The 18,628-nt window shown below is 47.7% G+C and overlaps 2 protein-coding genes across 2 annotated transcripts; one reads left to right on the forward strand and one right to left on the reverse strand.

Annotated features, from left to right (window-relative positions):
• The first annotated feature begins 1,147 nt into the window (after positions 1 to 1,147).
• Positions 1,148 to 6,726, forward strand: LOC311307189 (actin nucleation-promoting factor WAS-like). Its single transcript, XM_084435989.1, has 12 exons — positions 1,148 to 1,270; positions 2,037 to 2,177; positions 2,378 to 2,464; positions 2,596 to 2,698; positions 2,918 to 2,953; positions 3,110 to 3,142; positions 4,220 to 4,424; positions 4,842 to 5,017; positions 5,143 to 5,574; positions 5,773 to 5,834; positions 6,368 to 6,482; positions 6,616 to 6,726. The coding sequence occupies exons 1-12, from the start codon at positions 1,163 to 1,165 to the stop codon at positions 6,669 to 6,671; spliced, it is 1,554 nt and encodes a 517-aa protein (XP_084292115.1). The 5' UTR covers positions 1,148 to 1,162; the 3' UTR covers positions 6,672 to 6,726.
• A 1,010-nt stretch (positions 6,727 to 7,736) lies between these two features.
• On the reverse strand, positions 7,737 to 16,758 carry LOC311307190 (semaphorin-3F-like; the record flags this gene model as incomplete). Its single annotated transcript, XM_084435990.1, has 17 exons — positions 7,737 to 8,153; positions 8,366 to 8,493; positions 8,607 to 8,674; positions 9,090 to 9,247; positions 9,380 to 9,421; positions 9,550 to 9,638; positions 9,837 to 10,059; positions 10,211 to 10,355; positions 10,523 to 10,592; positions 10,705 to 10,819; positions 10,939 to 11,084; positions 11,432 to 11,551; positions 11,644 to 11,737; positions 11,881 to 12,000; positions 12,134 to 12,196; positions 12,362 to 12,522; positions 16,659 to 16,758. 17 exons carry the CDS (start codon positions 16,756 to 16,758, stop codon positions 7,737 to 7,739), a joined length of 2,259 nt encoding a protein of 752 aa, XP_084292116.1.
• Between the last annotated feature and the right edge of the window lie 1,870 nt (positions 16,759 to 18,628).

The raw sequence follows: 18,628 nt of genomic DNA on the forward strand, positions 1-18,628 counted from the left end.
CAATATTAATTATGTTAACCTTTAAAAATAGAAGATTGTTGACTGGAACGCAGTGGCAGGACACAACGATGAGGAGGCCTGTTCACTAGACTTGAATACTGACCTCAGGCTACATGCTTGACCTTCAAACTCCTAGGATTCTAACGGTGTCTCATCCACCATACTGGACCTCACTCATCCCACCTAAACGCAGCCAGAGATATGCCTACAGGCGCATAGACAGAACATTATCACACTACAGCCTCCTGTCGATCATGCTGTTAGAGGAGGTGTCATGTTGAGTGTGTGTATATGTATTCTAATCCGAAACTTGAAATCCTGAATTATCTTCTACATTCTTTATTGTTTTATATCTGCCATGCTGCCCAGACCAAAATCCCAAAGATAGTTGCCATTTAGTAGGGTAGATACTATAGGAATGACATGAATTGACGGGGCTGTTTGTGTGAGCACACAAAATATAAACTTAACTCACAGCTAAAATGTCCCTATTCATTGGGAAGTGGTTTGATGTTATATTTAAACTTGGTTTTTCTAAGCATGTCTGTGATGACCAGTGCAGCTAGAACAGAGAACATCTTTCACAGAAATACTGTTACCTATTTGGTTTAAATAGCTGGGCATACATTTTTAAACAAGAATGTCTTGTTTAAAATGTGTTTTTTTATTTGGATTTGAAAATGTAAGTCAAATAGATTTTTTTTCTTATAGAGTATGTTCAAGACAGGTTCTAAAATGAATTCATCTATGCAGATGTAAGTTCTTCTATTACCTGTTAATAAAGTTCAATGTTTCTATTTGTCTATAGCCTATATGAATGTCCTTGCTCCTGCTCCACAGGCCTTACCTTGACAGAGTTTAGTTTTCTGTGTTTAATTTTCTGGCATAACGATTTCATCAGAAAGGAATGAGGAAACCAACGCAAGAAACTAAGACGGTACTAAAAATGGAAGTAACACATTCAGCTGTGATCAGCACGAGGGAAGAAAATGGTGAGGGGAGAAAAAATTGTGGTTGTCCGTTTCCTGCTCTAGCTCTGAGTGTGCAGCTAGAACACAACAGACAGAGAACAGAAACTCCCTCTCAGCTTTCTATTCTGCCAGTGTCTGTTACGGCAGAGGACAGACAGATTTGAGAGCAGCTCTGCCGTTCAGGCAGAGTCATGAGTCACCGGTCCAATGCCAAGCCCCAGCAGGAGTCTGGCCACAGAAGCCTGCTGAGCCCCCTGGAGAACGACAGGCTGGAGGACCTCCTGGGGAGAAGATGTGATGTAAGTGTGTGTGTGTGTGTGTGTGTGAGTGTTAGAGAGAGTGAGTGAGTGTGTGGTGGATCTGAAGCTATGCTTGTAAGCCATGTTGCTTATATGAGGATGAAATATAATCAAGCCATCCACTGAATCCACTGGCACAAACTAAGAATTATTCCACCACTCAAACAAACAAAAATCAATTAAATACAGATACAGATACAGCTCTGAGCAGCTAGTTTAGAGTTTATGGTTAGTGGATGGAGATCTGCTACTGTATAGAAAGGGTACTTATTGTGTAATTACTGTAGTATTAATTTTTTGTAAACTTGTAATTTATGATTGAGTATTAGAGTTTATCTGTATCAAGCATAATCTTGACAGCAATATTTCACTGTGACTGTACACAGTACATTACCTACAAATAAAGGAATCTTGAGTTTAGTAAGCAAAGTATACAGTACATGGGATACTTTAACTTGTATCGCTTAATTTTCTTTACAACTCTGAAAGGAAATGATGGTTGAACGCCACTTCCTCTGGTGTCAAAATTAGAGCTGTCAACTGCTTCCCGCTTTGATGTAGCCTAACAACTTCCTGGTTTGTTTCTGAGCTAAGTATCTACCTAGCAAGACTGCCCAGAGCAACTACAATGTGATAAAATCAGTCAAGAAGCCAAGTAGACTACAACACAGTATCCAATTATCTCTCTATCTTCACTCTCTCTCTCTCTCTCTCTCTCTCTCTGTATTTGTGTGCATTGTGCGTGTGTGTGTGTTTGTGTGTGTAGTCCCTGGCTACTGCTGTGGTCCAGATGTTCATGGCCCTGCCCCACAGTCCGTCCACCTGGAGTCTACAGAGCACTGCGGTGGCTTGCTTCGTCAAGGACAACCCACAACGCTCCTACTACATACGCCTGTTCGATATCCAGGTAACACATGGGAAAGGCCTTGCTTGTTGTCACTACAGATTGGAGTTTTTTCCTGACCCTGTGGTCTGATCTGAAACCTCTGGTTTAGCCCTGATAATGATGGCTGGGATTGAGAGGGCCTTGATGACTACTGTTGAGAAGCGGAGAGCTATGGAATATGACCATAGTAGTGTACAAAAAAATGGGCTGTTTTCTTTCAGGCAGGCAAGCAAATATGGGAGCAGGAGCTCTACAACCAAATGTCTTACTTCTGCCCCAGGACTTTCTTTCACACCTTCGCCTCAGATGTAAGCTCACCCATACACTTTTGTGTTGCTATTATATTGATATTATTCGGCTTTGCCGTAGTCAAATATGCCTTAATTTTAGTCAATGTGTCAATGTCCTGAATATCACAGTCAATTCCACTACAATGCAGGATTGTCAAGTGGGGCTGAACTTTGCGAATGAAGAAGAAGCTGAGATCTTCCAAAATGTGGTGGAGGAGAAGATAGCTGCGATGCACCAAAAAATCCACAAAAGTCAGTGGGGTCAAGGGGTCTACTGGTCATAAAGTTGGTGTATTTTAACATATTTTTTATGTTGGAATATCTTTATTTTCTACAGTGCGGTTCCTTGTGAACATACAGTATTCTGAGAGTGAAATGGTGTCTTAACACAAAAACAAGCTCCTTGAAGACCACAGTAAATGCAAAGTAAACGTGCAGATTTGCATTTTATCATTCTCTCCTTCCATGCAGTCTCGCAGAGGAAACAGCGCCCTCTGCCTACCACTGGTAAGATTGACCGCTATGGATCAGGTAGTGTAGCCTGGCATTGCCACCCTGATCACGTGAGCACACTAAAGCTATTGGGGCCTCTTCTTGCATGTCGTTTATAGAAACTATATAATTACAAAATTGTTTTCTGCCTTCTCCTACTTTGTGCTGCAGAGAGAGGGGCTCTACCTCCACTACCACCTACAAGTGAGTACCCCAACTTCTTATCCAACTCTATGTGTTTGACCAAATGTAAACAGACAACATTAGATTAGATTACAATCTATATCATACACATCTTTACTGAAAGGAGATTATCAGTGTCCAGTGTCTGTCAAAACAGACTCTTGGAAGGTGCCAAACAAGTAAAATGTATTATTCAGTCGAGATCACTTTTGTCAAATTTGAACATTTATTATACAAGCAACATAATACATAGCATATGAATTTTGGCGGTGTGCTCTGTCCGGGGGGCCCCCTGCCTTCCACCGTCGTGGAAAGCGCTCCACCGGCGTGGAAAGCGCGTTAGCAGGGGGAGGCATTCTAGGTGTTCCCCCCCTCTGGGCCGCTAGGCCCAGAGAGCCAGGAAGGGGGAACGGCATCTAGCCCCCTGCCTCAATGACGATCAGAGTGGGCCGCGATCGGGAAGACGCTCGGAGGTAACTCAGCCCACTAAGACCGTCAAAGAGTGCCACAGGAGGACTGCTGTACATTATAGTCCCTGGTCCCCACGGGCCGACGCTTCGTGGGTTCCGAGGGAGATACAGCCTAGTGTCTCTGCGTCCATGGCGCCCGGAGGGACCGCTGGATGGCCATTCGGAGACGTTGCGGCCCACGTTCACCACGGAAAGCCACAGAGACCAGCTAGCGGCTACTCTGGCATCCACTAGCCGACGCTAGTGGAATACCTGACAAACTTACCCCGGACAGAGAGCAATGACGACAACAGAAGAGATCGACATAGCAGGAGGAGCAGGGGAGGAGGTGGGGCGAGCATGCAATGCACAACCAGCAGTAATGGCAAGCGCGAACAATGACATGTTTTGACAGCTTAAATACATGCGCTCTAGTGAGCTGACCAATGCTATGACAGCTACAGTCAGCTGGTGCTGGCGTCATGCGTGACTGATTAACCTCTGCTGACCACCCCGGCCGTGACGTACGTGCCTCGCCTGAATTTGCGTCGGAGACTTCATTTATGATTATGCTTATTATGCTTATTGTGCTTATTATGATTGTGATTATTATGATTATTATTGATGGCTCATGTACTGAAACCTACAGTATCAGGCCCTGGGAGCCCCAGCATGGCCACCATTGCCATCCAGAACCCAGACATCCAGGCCGCTCGCTATCGCTCCCTCACCTCCCCGCCCTCCGCCTCCCCCCCCTCCGCCTCTGTCAGCGGCAAAAACAAGAAAGACAAGAAGGGCAAGAAGAAGGGCAGCAAATTCTCCAAAGCAGATATCGGAGCGCCAAGCGGGTTTACGTGAGTGCATGCTAAAAACACAATATTGTCTCTGAAGTGTAGCAAATAAATTCTATTCTTAAGTATATCCCCCTTGCTCTTTCTCTCTCTGTATGTGCGTACGGTAAACCAGTATACTGTGTGTGTGTGTGTGTGTGTATGTGTGTGTGTGTGTGTGTGTGTGTGTGTGTGTGTGCGAGCATGTGCGCGCGAGCGTGCATGCGTGCGTGTTTGTTGGCTTAGTTTTCCACCTCAGCACCTACTGTACCACCCATTTACTGCACCGGCATCCCATAGCTAGCTGGACCTGAACGGGCCAGGTTCGGTGTGTGTGTGTGTGTGTGTGTGTGTGTGCGTGCGTGTGTGTGTGATCACCTCACCTCTCCCACCTCTCACGCTCTCTGTCTCTCTCGTCCTGCTGTTGTTTGTCGTCGTCAGACATGTGACCCACGTGGGCTGGGACCCCAACAACCTGGACCCCACCCTGAAACAGCTGCTGTCCAGCGCCGGCATCAGCGAGGCCGAGCTGAGGGACGAGGAGACGTCCCAGATCATCCAGAACTTTGTGGAGCGGTCGGGAGGCATGGAAGCTGTCAAGGAGGCTATGAACACAGGTGACCGTCGCCGCGTCGCCTTCGCTGGACCGCTTAGCATACCTGGTGATTCGAAACGACGACGCCTCATTTTGTTGTGATTGTGAATCGCCCTCTCTTTTGTCTCCTGCCGCCCTGCGGTGCAGATTCCCGGCCCCCTCCTCCCGCCGGCAGGCAAGGTTCTCTCCCCTCGGTGCCCCCGCCTACGCCCGCCCACTCCTATGCGCCCCCTCCTCCGCGGGGTCGCACCGGCCCCCTGCCCCCTCTGCCGGGCCAGGCGCAGCGGGGGCCGCCCTCCCAGCCCCCACCGCCCCTGCGCCCTACTACTACCCCCTCCCGGGGAGGAGCCCTTCCTCCTCTTCCTCCATCCTCTGGGTCCCACCACCATACTCCCCCTCCGCCTCCTCCATCCTCGGGGCCTCAGCGCTCGCCGGCTGCCCCGCCTCCTCCTGCTCCATTCGGGCCCAACAGAGGAGGTGCAGCGCCTCCTCTACCTCCTCCTGCTGCATTCACAAGCAACAGAGGAGGTGCCGCGCCTCCTCCGCCTCCTGCTGCTGCATTCACAAGCAACAGAGGAGGTGCAGCGCCTCCTCCACTTCCTCCTGCTGCATTCACAAGCAACAGGGGAGGTGCAGCGCCTCCTCCGCCTCCCCCACCATGTCCGCCTGAGCAGAGCTTCGAAGGCTTTCCTCCTCCTCCTCCTCCTCCCCCCTGCGGAACTCCCCTACCTCCTCCTCCACCCCCATCTGGTGGGGGAGATGGGGGAGATGGGGAAGATGGGGGAGGAGGGAGAGGGGCTCTGCTGGACCAGATACGTCTGGGGAGGAAGCTAAAAAACGTAAACCAAACTTTTTTTCTTTCAGAATATATAACATAGTAAAAGTCAAAGTCTAAGGCGAGGTGTTAACATTTTGTTGTGCGTCTGTCTGTGTGCCTGTGTGTGTTGTGGACAGTAGAGAAGTCACCATTTTAGAAGGAGGATGTACGTTTGATCATAGTTTGGATTCCAAGGTTTTAAAGTACCAACTGCTCAACGATGTTACTACACAGCTTAGGTACAAATGTACGGTGCTGGTGTTTATATTTGAAAGCCTACAGTAGGTAATATCCAAAGACTAGCTGCACGGGGCTTGCAGATAGCAGGCATGCCCAAGCCAAAAGCTAAGGCATTGGCAAATTTCTATTCGTTATCTGTGATAATTGGCAGCTGCCACATATGGAGGAGACGCTGCTTCCTATGTCCATAGACTGAGACTGGAAACTTATGTCGTTGAGACTCCCAAAGCTTGTGCGTCTATTGTTGTTTGTGTTCAAGGATTTCTTGTCAAATGTGAACACAGATAAAGATATTGAAATGCGTTTGTGTGTCAGGTCACTGAGAGCCCTGACCCGCCTCCCAGCCCTCAGACAGACCAGGGTGGGGAGGGCATCGTGGGAGCTCTGATGCTGGTCATGCAGAAGAGGCATAAAGCCATCCACTCCTCAGGTAAAGCTCTCTCTCTCTCTCTGCTCTCTCACTGTTCAATGAAGATATGTCGATAGCCATGAGCTGCCCTCTCATGAATCTACAGTAAAACACGAAAAATCCCCATTTGACCCGTTCTTTTCTCATCTCTCAGGCGAAGAAGAAGATGAGGGTGGATTTGACGACGACGATGACGATGAATGGGACTAACCAATGTTTCTCCTGCTTTTACGGTTTCCTGTTTAACCACAGAGGTGTATGGAATGATCTTTACAACTGTTAATGTACTCTCCATTTGTTGAATCGTTTACTACTGAATGCAGAGTGACATTGATGAAAAAATGTATAAAATAAAATAACGAATATCAGGTTTTTGTTTCTTTTGCTTCAAACCCCGGCACTAAACGGTGTATTAAGATGCATTTGAAGAAGAACAACTCTTTATTTGCAGTTTGAACATTTCCAGTGTGGGACGCACGCTGAGCATGGACAACACGTGGCGATGTCTTACTCTGTTGTAAGTGGTGACTTTTCTAACTTTTGGAATTTTTGTGGTGTGAAACTTTAGATGAACTTTAATCTCTCTGTAATATCACAATTATGCTGATATTTGGTTGGTATGGTTTCAGAGCAAAGTTCTCTCCACACCTCCCACCAACAAAGTGCATACTGTAACTAAAGGAATACTGTAGACTGTACACATCACATAAACATGAACAAACATTGGTCACAAAGAGTGTAGGTCACAAAAGTCACAGCAATTAAAATATACAAAAGCATTAGTCAGCTGAACAGACACGTTCAGTGGTGTCGTGGAGCGTATACAGAGCTACTGTATACGGAGTACAGTATACCTACTTCCTTATCCATGGACCCACAGTATACCCGCTTCTACCACTAATGTAAAAACTAACATTTCTACTACAGTATAGACACTTCTTTAGTCAGAGTATACCCACTTCTTTAGTCACCATTACACCCCTGGATACATTATACAAATATTATTAGCTGAGTCACTAGCATCCAACATCAAAATGTACAAATTTGCAAAACCAAGGAAAGCATGCAAAGGGAAGTAAAGATATTTCTTTGATATCACATTATTATACATTAATAAACCATGGGTCTGTCCTGACCATATATGTACACAATCAATATATTACATTTCTATACTGAGTTGACCTGTGTGTGGTGTGAGAGTGTCACCTGTCGTTGTATAAAGGGAGATTGCACTCATGTCTGTGTCCAGTCCAGTCCAGTCCCGTCCAGGGATGTCTATACAGGGCCCAGCTCCTGGCTCTCTGTGTGCCTCCGGCTGGTCCGTTTGGGCTTCTGCTGCTGCTTCTGGAGCCCCAGCTGCTCCCAGTAGGACTGGCAGTACTGGTTGATGAGCCTGATCTCAGGCTGGGAGGGGTCGGAGAACAGCGGGTCCGTGGCGTGGGGCGAGCGCGACTGGTGGCGGGGGTCGTGGAGGTCGCCCCCCGACGGCGTGGCGTTGGGGCCGAGGTCGTCGTCGTCGGGGGAGGTGAGCGCCACCACGATGTCGCGGTCCAGGATACGCAGCGCCACCCGCGCCACCGTGTGTTTGAAGTTGTTCTCCGTGGCCAGGCAGTGGTACAGGCCGCCGTCTGATTGGGTGAGAGATTTCAGCAGGATCCCGTGATCGGTCTTCACGACTCCTTCCCGATTGACCTGAGGAAAGGAGGAGAGGAGAAGAGGAGAGAGGAGGAAATGGGAGGGCAGGAGGAAAGGGGAGGAGAGGAGAGGAGGAGAGAAGGAGGAGAGGAGAGGGGAGGAGGAGAGGAGAAGGGAGGAGAGGAACAGTGAGGAGAATAATATTTTTAATTTCAACAAACCACTGACCATCACTCATGTTCTAATTGGAAACGCCTTGTTCTCCTCACCACTTTCCTCCTTCCTTCCCTCTGGAAGAGCCACTTGACCGATGTCTGTGGCGAGCGAGGCTGACACTCCAGGAAGGTGCTGCTCCCCTCCACGCCGAACTGCACCGTCTCCCTCAAACGCTTCTCCACTGGAGGGAAGAGGGCAGGAAGGAGGGGGGGACGTGTTCGAGTATAAATTTGCAGCCTCATTTGCACACGCGTTAATTGACACGGAATGGGTTTGAAAGACGGCTGGACAGACCTTTGGCGTTGAATCCCCTGCACTGTCTCAGAGGGTCCCCGTACTTGACGTCCTGCCTCCTGCTCCTCCTGAAGGAGAGCGGAGAGCTGGGGTGAGTTCAGCCCCGACAAAACGTTGCAAGGCATTTATCAAAATGGAAACGGTGGTGCGCTGAGCACCCTGTGCGCTAGCGTTGCACCTATGGCGGCTGAGTAGATACAGCTGGGTTTATTTATCAGTCTGCCGATTGGGTAACGCCTCTGACACACCCGCCAAACGAGAGAAAACCTCCCTCGAAGCCCGCTGCACACCATTTCGGGGAGACCCATCTCTCATCCAGGAAACCGTAGCAAAATGGTGCACGCCGTTTTCAGACTGAACCCACCCCAGGTTTTCATGACCTGCTGAAGGGTTTTAACCCCCCCCCCCCAACTCCTCCCCCTACTGCGTGGGGATTGGGTGGTGTGGTGTGTGTCGTGTGCCGTAACGGGGCGGGGTCCTGACCTCTTGGTGGAGGGCGTGAAGGCGGAGCAGCTCTCGCCGTCCCAGGCGCAGTAGGGGTCCCGCGCCAGGCAGCAGTCAGAGCAGGCCCGCCCATACACACCGCAGCGGTGCAGCGACACCTGAGTAAGCCCCGCCTCTGACGACACGTACAGCTGTTGCTGTGGCGGAGAGAATCAGAACAAGAGGTCTTAATTGCCAGGAGAAAAAAAAACTTTTCATGCTTTTAAACTACAGTGAGAAACCTTCAAACCTTCCCCTTCAAAATAAGAGTACAGCATAATTCAGCCTACCCTTTTGGAGGATATCTTCATTGTCTTGATAGGAGCTTGTGACTGTAATCAAATATATTGTGTTATTATTAGATAAGTAGTAGGAGATAACACAGCAAGTACCAATGAGCCAGTGGTTGTATACTGTAATATGTACATCATATTAATGTATTAAGAGCAGACAGGCTTACCCTGAACACCTCCACCTCCTCCAGAGTGAGTTCCTCCATGGTGCTCGGATCTTTGGGCAACACTATGACCTTCTGTACAGTACCACGATCTGGACAATTGAAACATTAAATTACTCTTTTAGTAAACATATCTTTCGATCTGGACAATTGAAACATTAAATTACTCTTTTAGTAAACATATCTTTTTTATGTAACTACATTCAGACATATGTTTCAATATGTATTAAAGACATTTCTTTTTGACTATTAAAGTTTTTAATTACAAATGGCCAGGGCTGGTCTCTCACCTGTGCCCAGGAACAGCACCTCGTAGCGGCCGTCCACAGCGTCCACCTGGTCCACCACCAGGGTGGTGAAGCGGTAGTCCACCCCGGTACGAACCACCAGGGGGCGACGGTGAACGGGGTACACGGCGTGGTACATGAGAGGGTGGGCTCGGATGAAGTTGACCGCGTCGTCTGAGAAGTCTTTGGAGGAGCGAAGGCCTGGGGTGTGCGTTCCTCCTGGACACTGGTGTTTGGAGAAAGAGTACGAATTAGTAACAGAAAGAGAGAGAGAGAGAGAGAGAGAGAGAGAAAGAGTGAAGAGAGAGGTGGAGAGAGCAAGGTCAAACGTTATGTGAGTGTTGATTTGACTGATTAACAGATGTGCCGGGCCTCACCGTCCCAGGTCGAGGGTAGGGGATCTTGCCAGTGTAGGCTGTCCACTGGTAATTGTGTCCGTGTTTGTGAGAGAAGGGCCCGTTGAAGACGTTGCGGATGTCAGCCATGGAGTACACACAGACCGCCGAGCCCTTGAAGACCGAGCTGGGAGAAAGAGAGACAGAGAGTCAGGAGAGATCCAACAATAACACAGGACTGGAGAAATGAGCCTTTAACGAGATAATTAGTCCGAAAGAGAATGTTAAGAAAATCCTGGTGTAGGAGCACAGGAAGTACGGAGGCCCACATACAGATATGACCTATGACCTTACCCAGCAGTGGCGAAGAGGGCGTACACCGCTGGGTTCCGTTCATCTTGAGTGGGCTGGATAAAAACATCCCCTGGAGGAATGATGAGAAACCGACGTTCGTTACGTTACGATGTACAGTGAGTGGTGTGAGACACAGCTCGGGCGACTAGTACTTCGGGGCAAGCGTCTTATCGAGGTCTCACTCAGTTCGTCGAACAAGGTCTCCACCCCGTCCTCTCCGATCACAGAGCAGATGAGGCGGGCCTTCAGGAAGGTGGTCCACTTGTTCACCAGGGACTTCTGGCCTCCTTCGTCATCCTGGGCGCAGAGCAAAGACACAGACAAACACCTTTGTCGTTCATATCCACCATCCCCCCTTTCAAATGTAAAGGCGCGGTGTGTGAGAGAGGAGAGTGATGTGAAGGGAGAGTTCTCACCAGACACACTCGTCCCACCCTGGCCAGAACGCCAGGACTGGCCCCTCCGCTGGCGTCAAGGCTCTTCTCACGGAAGAAGAAATAAAGCTTGTCGTCATTCCTCTCCGCGCTGTCTGGAATCTGCTGGACCTGGATAAACACAGGCTCTGAGAGAGAGAGAGAGAGAGAGAGAGACAGACAAAGACAGAGAGAGAGAAAGAGAGAGACAGAGACAGAGAGAGAGAAAGAGAGAGAGATGAGAGAGAGAGAGACAGAGAGAGAGAGAAAGAGAGAGAGAGAGATGGAGAGAAAGAGAGAGAGAGATGGAGAGAGAGAGAGAGAGAGAGAGAGAGAGAAAGAGAGAGAGAGATGGAGAGAGAGAGGGAGAGAGATGGAGAGAGAGAGAGAGAGAGAGAGAAAGAGAGAGAGAGATGGAGAGAGAGATGTGGGAGGTTGTTAAACATGATGCTACAGGAGCAGTTCACCATGTTCTACCTCAGGTTTAACGACTCACCGTTGAGCCACCTGGAGTCGTACTGCTCCGTCCTGACCGCCGGTCTCCCCCCCATGGTCCTAAAGAGGGCTGGGTCTGTGCCCATGAAGTCAACATGGACCCCAGCGTACAGGTTCCCATCTTCAAGAGAGACAGGAACAGCAAGGGAGAGACAGAGTTAAACAAAACAGAGGATGATTTAGGAAGGTGTTCGTATGTAAAGCGAAGCTTACTGATCAGAGCAGCGATGTTCTCCTGGTTGGGGTCATAGGGACATTTGCCCTTCCCCGAATCCACATACCCAGGAACCAGCCTGAACAAGTAGTCCTGTAATCACAAAAAAATAAAACAGAAACTTGAAAACTGAGTACAGCAATCATATGATTATGCCTGTGGAGCTCCAGCTGTAGGGAACATATCCAATCAGATGGAACTGCATATTTTGGTTATGATGTGGACGAGGTTCTCACCTCCGCCTTCCAGCCCCTGTTGATGAAGGTGCAGATGGGCTGGTACGCCCCTGTCCCACAGGCGTACAGGTGGGTGCGGTTCCACGGTTCTATCAGGCGCACGAAGTTGGCACATTCACCCTGAATGCGGGGGTGGGGTTACAGGCCCAGAAATAAGACAGGGAAACAGTCGTTTTCAGGTCGGTGTCAAGGTTCTTTCAGAGGAACCTCGTGAGAGGATTAAAGATGGGAGACATCCAGTCAATCCAAATACCTGTCTTCCTTTTCCTGTCATCTGACACTCCCCCTTTCTAACGGCGGAAGCTGGCCAATGGATCTGCAGAGAGGGGTAACACAACGCTACTGTTCATAGTTTGTTTATGTATAAATACATAAATAATATAAAATCCTATTGGAAATACACTGCACTGTGAAGGACATGTCACAGTCACAGACTGTACTGGTGGTGTGTCTGGTGGTAGAGAATGTGTGTTGTTCGTACAATGAGGGGCTCCTTGTTGACGTTCTGCATGTCCAGAGCCACCAGGTACTCCCGGCTGCCCAGGTAGAGGCGTCCCTGGTCCTGGTCCATGTGGAGGATCCGGTAGTCGCTGGTGTTGAACGAGAAGCTGAAGGGACGAGCCGCCCGCGTGTCCAACAGCTCTGAGAGGGAGACCCCGCACACACACACACGCGCATACATGCACACACACACACACACACACACACATGCAAACACACACACACATGCACACACACAATGTACACACACACACGCACGTGCGTACACACGCATCAACACACATCCACACAAAAAAAGAAGAATTAAAGTAATCGTTTACGTGTTGTAAAATCTGTGTTGAATGTAGTTTAACTGACTAGAAGCTCCTCCATGCCCAGCAGAGGGAGCAGGGTGGTCCTGCCACCATGTGGTCATGTTCATGTCAGTGCCCCTGCGGTGAGGACGCTTCATTTTACACTTGGCTGAACCAGCCTTTCCCAGACCAACAAATATCTGTGCGAATGACTACATTTAACTCAGATCAGGCCAGTTTCCAGCAGCAGATTCACTTGTAAGACCTCAATATTTCATGCCGCTCCAAGCCTCTGATGACTTTGTGATGTTTGAATGCAGAGAGGAGTTGGAGTCTCTCCTTGGAAACACAGTCAGAACTAGAACACATAAAACCAAGGTCAGATCCAATGGGGCGTTATGTGACAAACCTTATGAAAAAGAAAATCCAAATCTTAATGGACTTAAATTCTTGTTAAGGTTGCACCTCCTTGGTTCCACAATGCATTTCTAAATGTTGGCTGTTTGCTCCTCGTAAACACATGGCAGCTCTCATGTGACTGTGACATGCTGCCCGGAGGTGGGAGATTCAGGGTCACTCACTCAATTACTCGGACTCATTCATCTTTGGATCAATTCATTCATAACACCTACTAAGCATCCCCTCAGCATCGGGAAAAATAATCTTGGCCATATTGCTATGTCCAGCTCTACACTCATTCCACATCGCAAGGCTATGTTGGACATTCTGTAGCATGGCTGTCTGTCTCGTGGCATTTGGCACAGGCATGTGAACAACAAGCACTCACATGTGGACACAGGGACCTTCAGGAGGTGAGCAAGAGGCAGTCTGAAGAGAGAACATCTTTATTTACATCAAAGTGCTTGTGGTCTTCCTTTGAGGTGCCTGTTTGTATGAACAGTTGGTGGATACTCTTAACAGGATGCAGTCAGCGTGCCGCTAAAATAAGTCGTCCAGTCGGATCTCAGGCTGAGGAGCAATGGGGTCTTAGAGGCCGGGCAAGGTCCGGTTCTGCTCTTCGGAGGTAAACACAGGATATTTTTGAGCAATTCTCCACTCCACAAGGTTGAAGGTAGACTCACAGCAAAGGCTAAAACTGGCAACACCACACCCCTTGGACGGCTGACTGCTCTCAGCCTCCTTGTGATAAACAATGTGCTGGCACTGTCAGATAAACATTCGAACACACTTAGCACAAACGTTCCTCGATACTAGCGTAGGAACACTGTTGTTACACCAGGAATAAAATGGTTTCCTCAGAGACTGTCAGTCAATCCGAAATCACTGTCTGACACAATTCACTAAACAAGGCAACAGAGACAGGTCTTGATCCTCTGCAGATCCTCTGTGGTCCAGTCACTCTCTCTCTCTCCCTCCCTCTCTCTCTCTCTCTCTCTCTCTCTCTCGCCAATTCCTCTGTAAGGGAAGCTCAATGGCCTTGTGGTTAGAGTCTCCGCCCTTAGATTGTGAGGTTAAAACTATTAGGACTATAAAAAATGGTACCCTATGCCTCCCTGCATGCTTGGCACTCAGCATCAAGGGTTGGATTGGGGGAAAGTCCCTGCGACTAGCGTCATGTCCAGGGGGTGTACTTGTACATCAAGTTGCCTCACGTTAAGGAATCAGGAGATAGGCTCCTGCCCTATGGACCACTAGGCTCGAGAACCATTGGTTCTCAAGGCTACTTACTTACCTGCTTACTTACTTACTGTAAGGAAAGTAGCTGTTGGCTCTCCCAAAAGTAGCTAGAACTAGCTAGATGACGTAATCAAGTAATTTACATAATATGCATTTCTGAAAGAGGCCAGATGGATGAAGAAGAAGCTCTTGCTCAGAGCGGTCACGGTGTCCGGTCAGTCCGCTGGCTGGGACTGCGGAGCTGCTATCTATTCAGACTGGCTGTGTGAGCGCTGTGTGAGCACTGAGGAGGAGGAGACAGCAGCCCACGCTGTACTCAGCTCTCATGAGGTCGGTTGTAACGTGAACCGTGGAACAGGATATGCTTTTGCAGAGCTCAGTCAACACAATAATTCCCCAAATGACCAGAAAAACTCGCTTGATATGTCGCTAGTCGCTTTTGACTAATTAAGTCGCCAAGTTGGCAACACTGCTCTCTCTCTCATCCAGGCAGTAGCTTGGGGCACATTCATGGTAGTCACATGCCAACCCTCCCTCCCCAAAAACCCCGCTCTACAGGCGCCCTTTGGAACAAAGAGCGTCCCAGTCGCAAACAATGAACAATCAATCATTGGAATGGTAGAAAACAGAGAGCAGGGGGGCAAATCCAACTGCTTTTTCTTGGAAATGAGGAAGGGATCATTCAGATGTAGGAGTGGGAAGGTTTGACCAACAATATCAGCAAGATCCATCCTGATGCGTCTTACACCAACATCTCCGGATAATTCCACTCTTGTCTTATCAACGATGAGGCCCTTGTGTCATCCATATAATGACCGAACTGCTGAATCTCTATATTACCAGGCTTCAATTTACACAACAAATTCTAGAATCCTGTAATCAACCCCATACAGCAATTAAACTGAGGTAGTATGTAAAGTTGTTTATGTAGGCTGAGTATGAACACAATGTTTTACTTGTCTGACCCAAGACACTAATCTTATTGAGCAAACTGCTTAATGACCTCACTTCTTTAGATGCACAGCAAGCGGGCCCTTTTCACAAAAGACTGAAATCCAACTTTCCCTCACCTTGTCAGTGGTATATAATTAGCTAATGCACTAAACACACTGGTATCTATCAGAAAATGACCCATTGCCAAACTCGGATATCCAACTTGTTTATTCTGCAAGGATAGAAAATGGACTTAACCTGCTCCCAAGCCTTGACAGTGGATTAAGGTTGTGAGAAATTCCAAAATGTCTGAGCCATATCTTTAATTCCCATCTGCATTTCAGGTGTTTCAGGTGACTCACCTGTCCATGTTTGTGTGTGTGTGCGTCCGTATAATATTGAGTGTTTGGGTATGTTTGGGTATGCTTGACTGTTTGGTGACTGACGGAGTGACTAGAACAGGGGGATAATGACTATAATCATTCAGCAGGGTTTTGATCAAACCCTTCATCCGAGTATTTGGAAGATGCTCGATCCTGTACTTACAGATGATGAAGGTGGAGGAGGAGGGATTGTGGGAAAATCCCAAACATTTACAGATACGTCTTTAGCACTGTGTCCTAGCTTGAATAAGCTTTGTTACTTTACAGTTGGCTTAGAGCATTTTCCTTCTTGTGATTATGGATGATTATATTTTCTTTATTTTTCTTTACAAAACTGGTTAAAATAATAAAACATGGTCCCAAATATTGTGTTGTGCTGTAGAAATAATAAATGAAATAAAAAGGTAGGCTAATAAGAAAAGAGAGATTTAGCAAAAGAATCCTGTTTTCTATGAGTTTGGAGGCGTTACAGGCAAGTCTCAGTGGGGAGCTACTGTTCCTCCCTCATGGAGGCCATAGGAACCCCTCCCCTACTCAGCAACATCCACCTTTTGTTTTCTGTCATGGACTGTTTGCGAGTGGACAGGAACTATGCTCTTTACGCACATAGAGAGGAAGCATAAGCTAGGCCTATGCGTTTGTGCCTGTGCGCCTATCTGCATGTGTGTGTAGCCTATAACTCTGCCAGTGAGCTCATGTACTTTTTCCCTTGACAGCTGAACTACGGTGTGTGGTGTGTGCATGTGTGTGTATGTGTGTGTGTGTGTGTGTGTGTGTGTGTGTGTGTGTGTGTGTGTGTGTGTGTGTGTGTGTGTGTGTGTGTGTGTGTGTGTGTGTGTGTGTGCGTGTGTGTGCGTGGCCTCCACGAACAGGTATGTGCAAGTGCCGGTGAGCTCACATATTTTCATTAGACATATAACTACAGCACAAAACGCTGACTAAAAGGAACACAGGATAAATATTATGACAATATTCCAAATGACAGATGAACTGTAGCCTACATCTGTGAATGGCTTCTGCAGTAGCTCACCTTTGAAGGACAGGCGAACCCGCGGGGCGGACAGCTGGAGGCCTGAGGTACCGCAAACACACACACCCAACAGGAAGAAGAGGGTCCCGGGTGCTTTCATGGCAACGTCCAGTAGGTAGCCCACAGAGATCTAGGTAGAAAGAAAAAAGGGGGTAGGCCTATAGGCCTACATAAAATTAGCCAACGATCAAGATGAATGTGCGGCCAACAGGACGGGAGAGACGGAGGGAGAGCGGTGCGGAAGCGACGCAGAATAAAGAGAGGATAGCGAGAACTTATTGTTCGTTGAGGGAGACCGGATGAGGAGACCGGCGGAGCCAGATGATGAGTCTCTGGGAGGAGACCGACTGAAGACTCCAGTGAGGGATGATTATGCCAGCTAGGGCGAGCGACTAAAGAAAACATCTGCATGTGGTGGTGGTCTGGTCTTCTAAATAGCAACTGTAACCCAGGTTTAGCCTGGCATACTGACAAAGACCAAACCTGGACACCTAGGTTCATAGTCAACTTCACTAAATACAACATGGCAGTTACTGTGGGTGTTCCTAAAACATTTCTGACAGTTTAGGGGTGTTGGCAGGTAGCTAACTGTTATCCTTTAACCCAAGCATTCATTATGTATCTGCACTTTGCTGAAGAGGAACCCGTATGAATTATGAATACTAAAAGCTGAGTAACGTCCATTAAATTGTCCTCCCAACGGTGAGCTTAGCCTAGTGCTTATCCCACGTGTCCCCTAAATTGCACTACATTTTCCAAGGACCCTACATTCACAGGGGGAGGAAAAAAACTTTAGCCTACTTCTATGTGTGCATCAGTGCATAGGCTATTGTTAGGGTTTAAACTTGTCTTAATGAACATTTGTCATCACATGGCAACCAGATAGGGTACCCACAATTACACAGTCCGACATGAACATTTAGGCCTATACATTATAGCCTATTTATGTTTCTTCTTGAACAAACATTTTTGTAAGGAAATCTGAAGTCCCTATCATTTCATTTCACCATGTAGATCACACCGACTGATGACAGTTACCTGTGAACTCGACATCAAAAGATCGATCCTCTCCAGATGTAGCCTAAGTCCTTGGTAGGCTAATTACTTAGGCTGCTTTCAGTAGCTGAACGAACAAATGTGATGCAAAGAAAATTGTCTCTAGAGACAATTGGCGCTTACCTTTTTTCGCCTCTTTTTTTAAAAAATTATTTTTAGAACCCCCCAATGGTGAAAGAGACGCGAAACTCACGTAAAAAGATGTTATCGATACATTCCTCTGGGTTTTGCGCAACAACGTTGGACGTAGAGCCTAAATCCTACTCGAGTTCCACAAGAAAACAACTAGAATCCTTTAGAATACGTCTTTAACACTGAAACGGTAGCGTATTAAAACTCTAAACCGCCATGTCGAATTCATAAAAAATGTGCTGCGTCTGAAACTTGATCTTCCTTTGATCGCGTGCCCCAGACAATCTGATATAAAGAGAAAAATGTAGGTCCATATGTCCTTTCATGTGGGTCTGGTGTAGTAGAAATCTTTGGATGAAGTGAGTGCAGGTGTTGTGTGACTATCTGGCACCAGCACACACACACACGCGCGCGCGCGCGCACACACACCCACACACACACACACACACACACACACCTCCTCAGCTCCCTCCTCCTGTCATCATCACAGTATTGAACCTAAACTGATTAACCCACTTGATGCTGGTGGGGAAACACCGGTTATATCAGGGTGTCGAGACAAGGAAAAAGATTATCAGTGCTATTTAAAAGTTGAGCTTTGTAACTTTTAAAACTGGTTTTGTGAAATACAACTTTATGACAGCCTTCTTTGAAATATAATTGTTCATTTTCATGTTGCAAACATGTAGGCCAGCTAGCCCTACGATAATCCAGTTGTCAGAATAAAATGGGGAGCCCGGTGCTGTGCCTTGACAAATGTCTCTTTTACATGAGGCAGCTCC

This window comes from Borostomias antarcticus (assembly GCF_949987555.1).
Source record: "Borostomias antarcticus genome assembly, chromosome: 3".
Classification (NCBI taxonomy): domain Eukaryota; kingdom Metazoa; phylum Chordata; class Actinopteri; order Stomiiformes; family Stomiidae; genus Borostomias; species Borostomias antarcticus.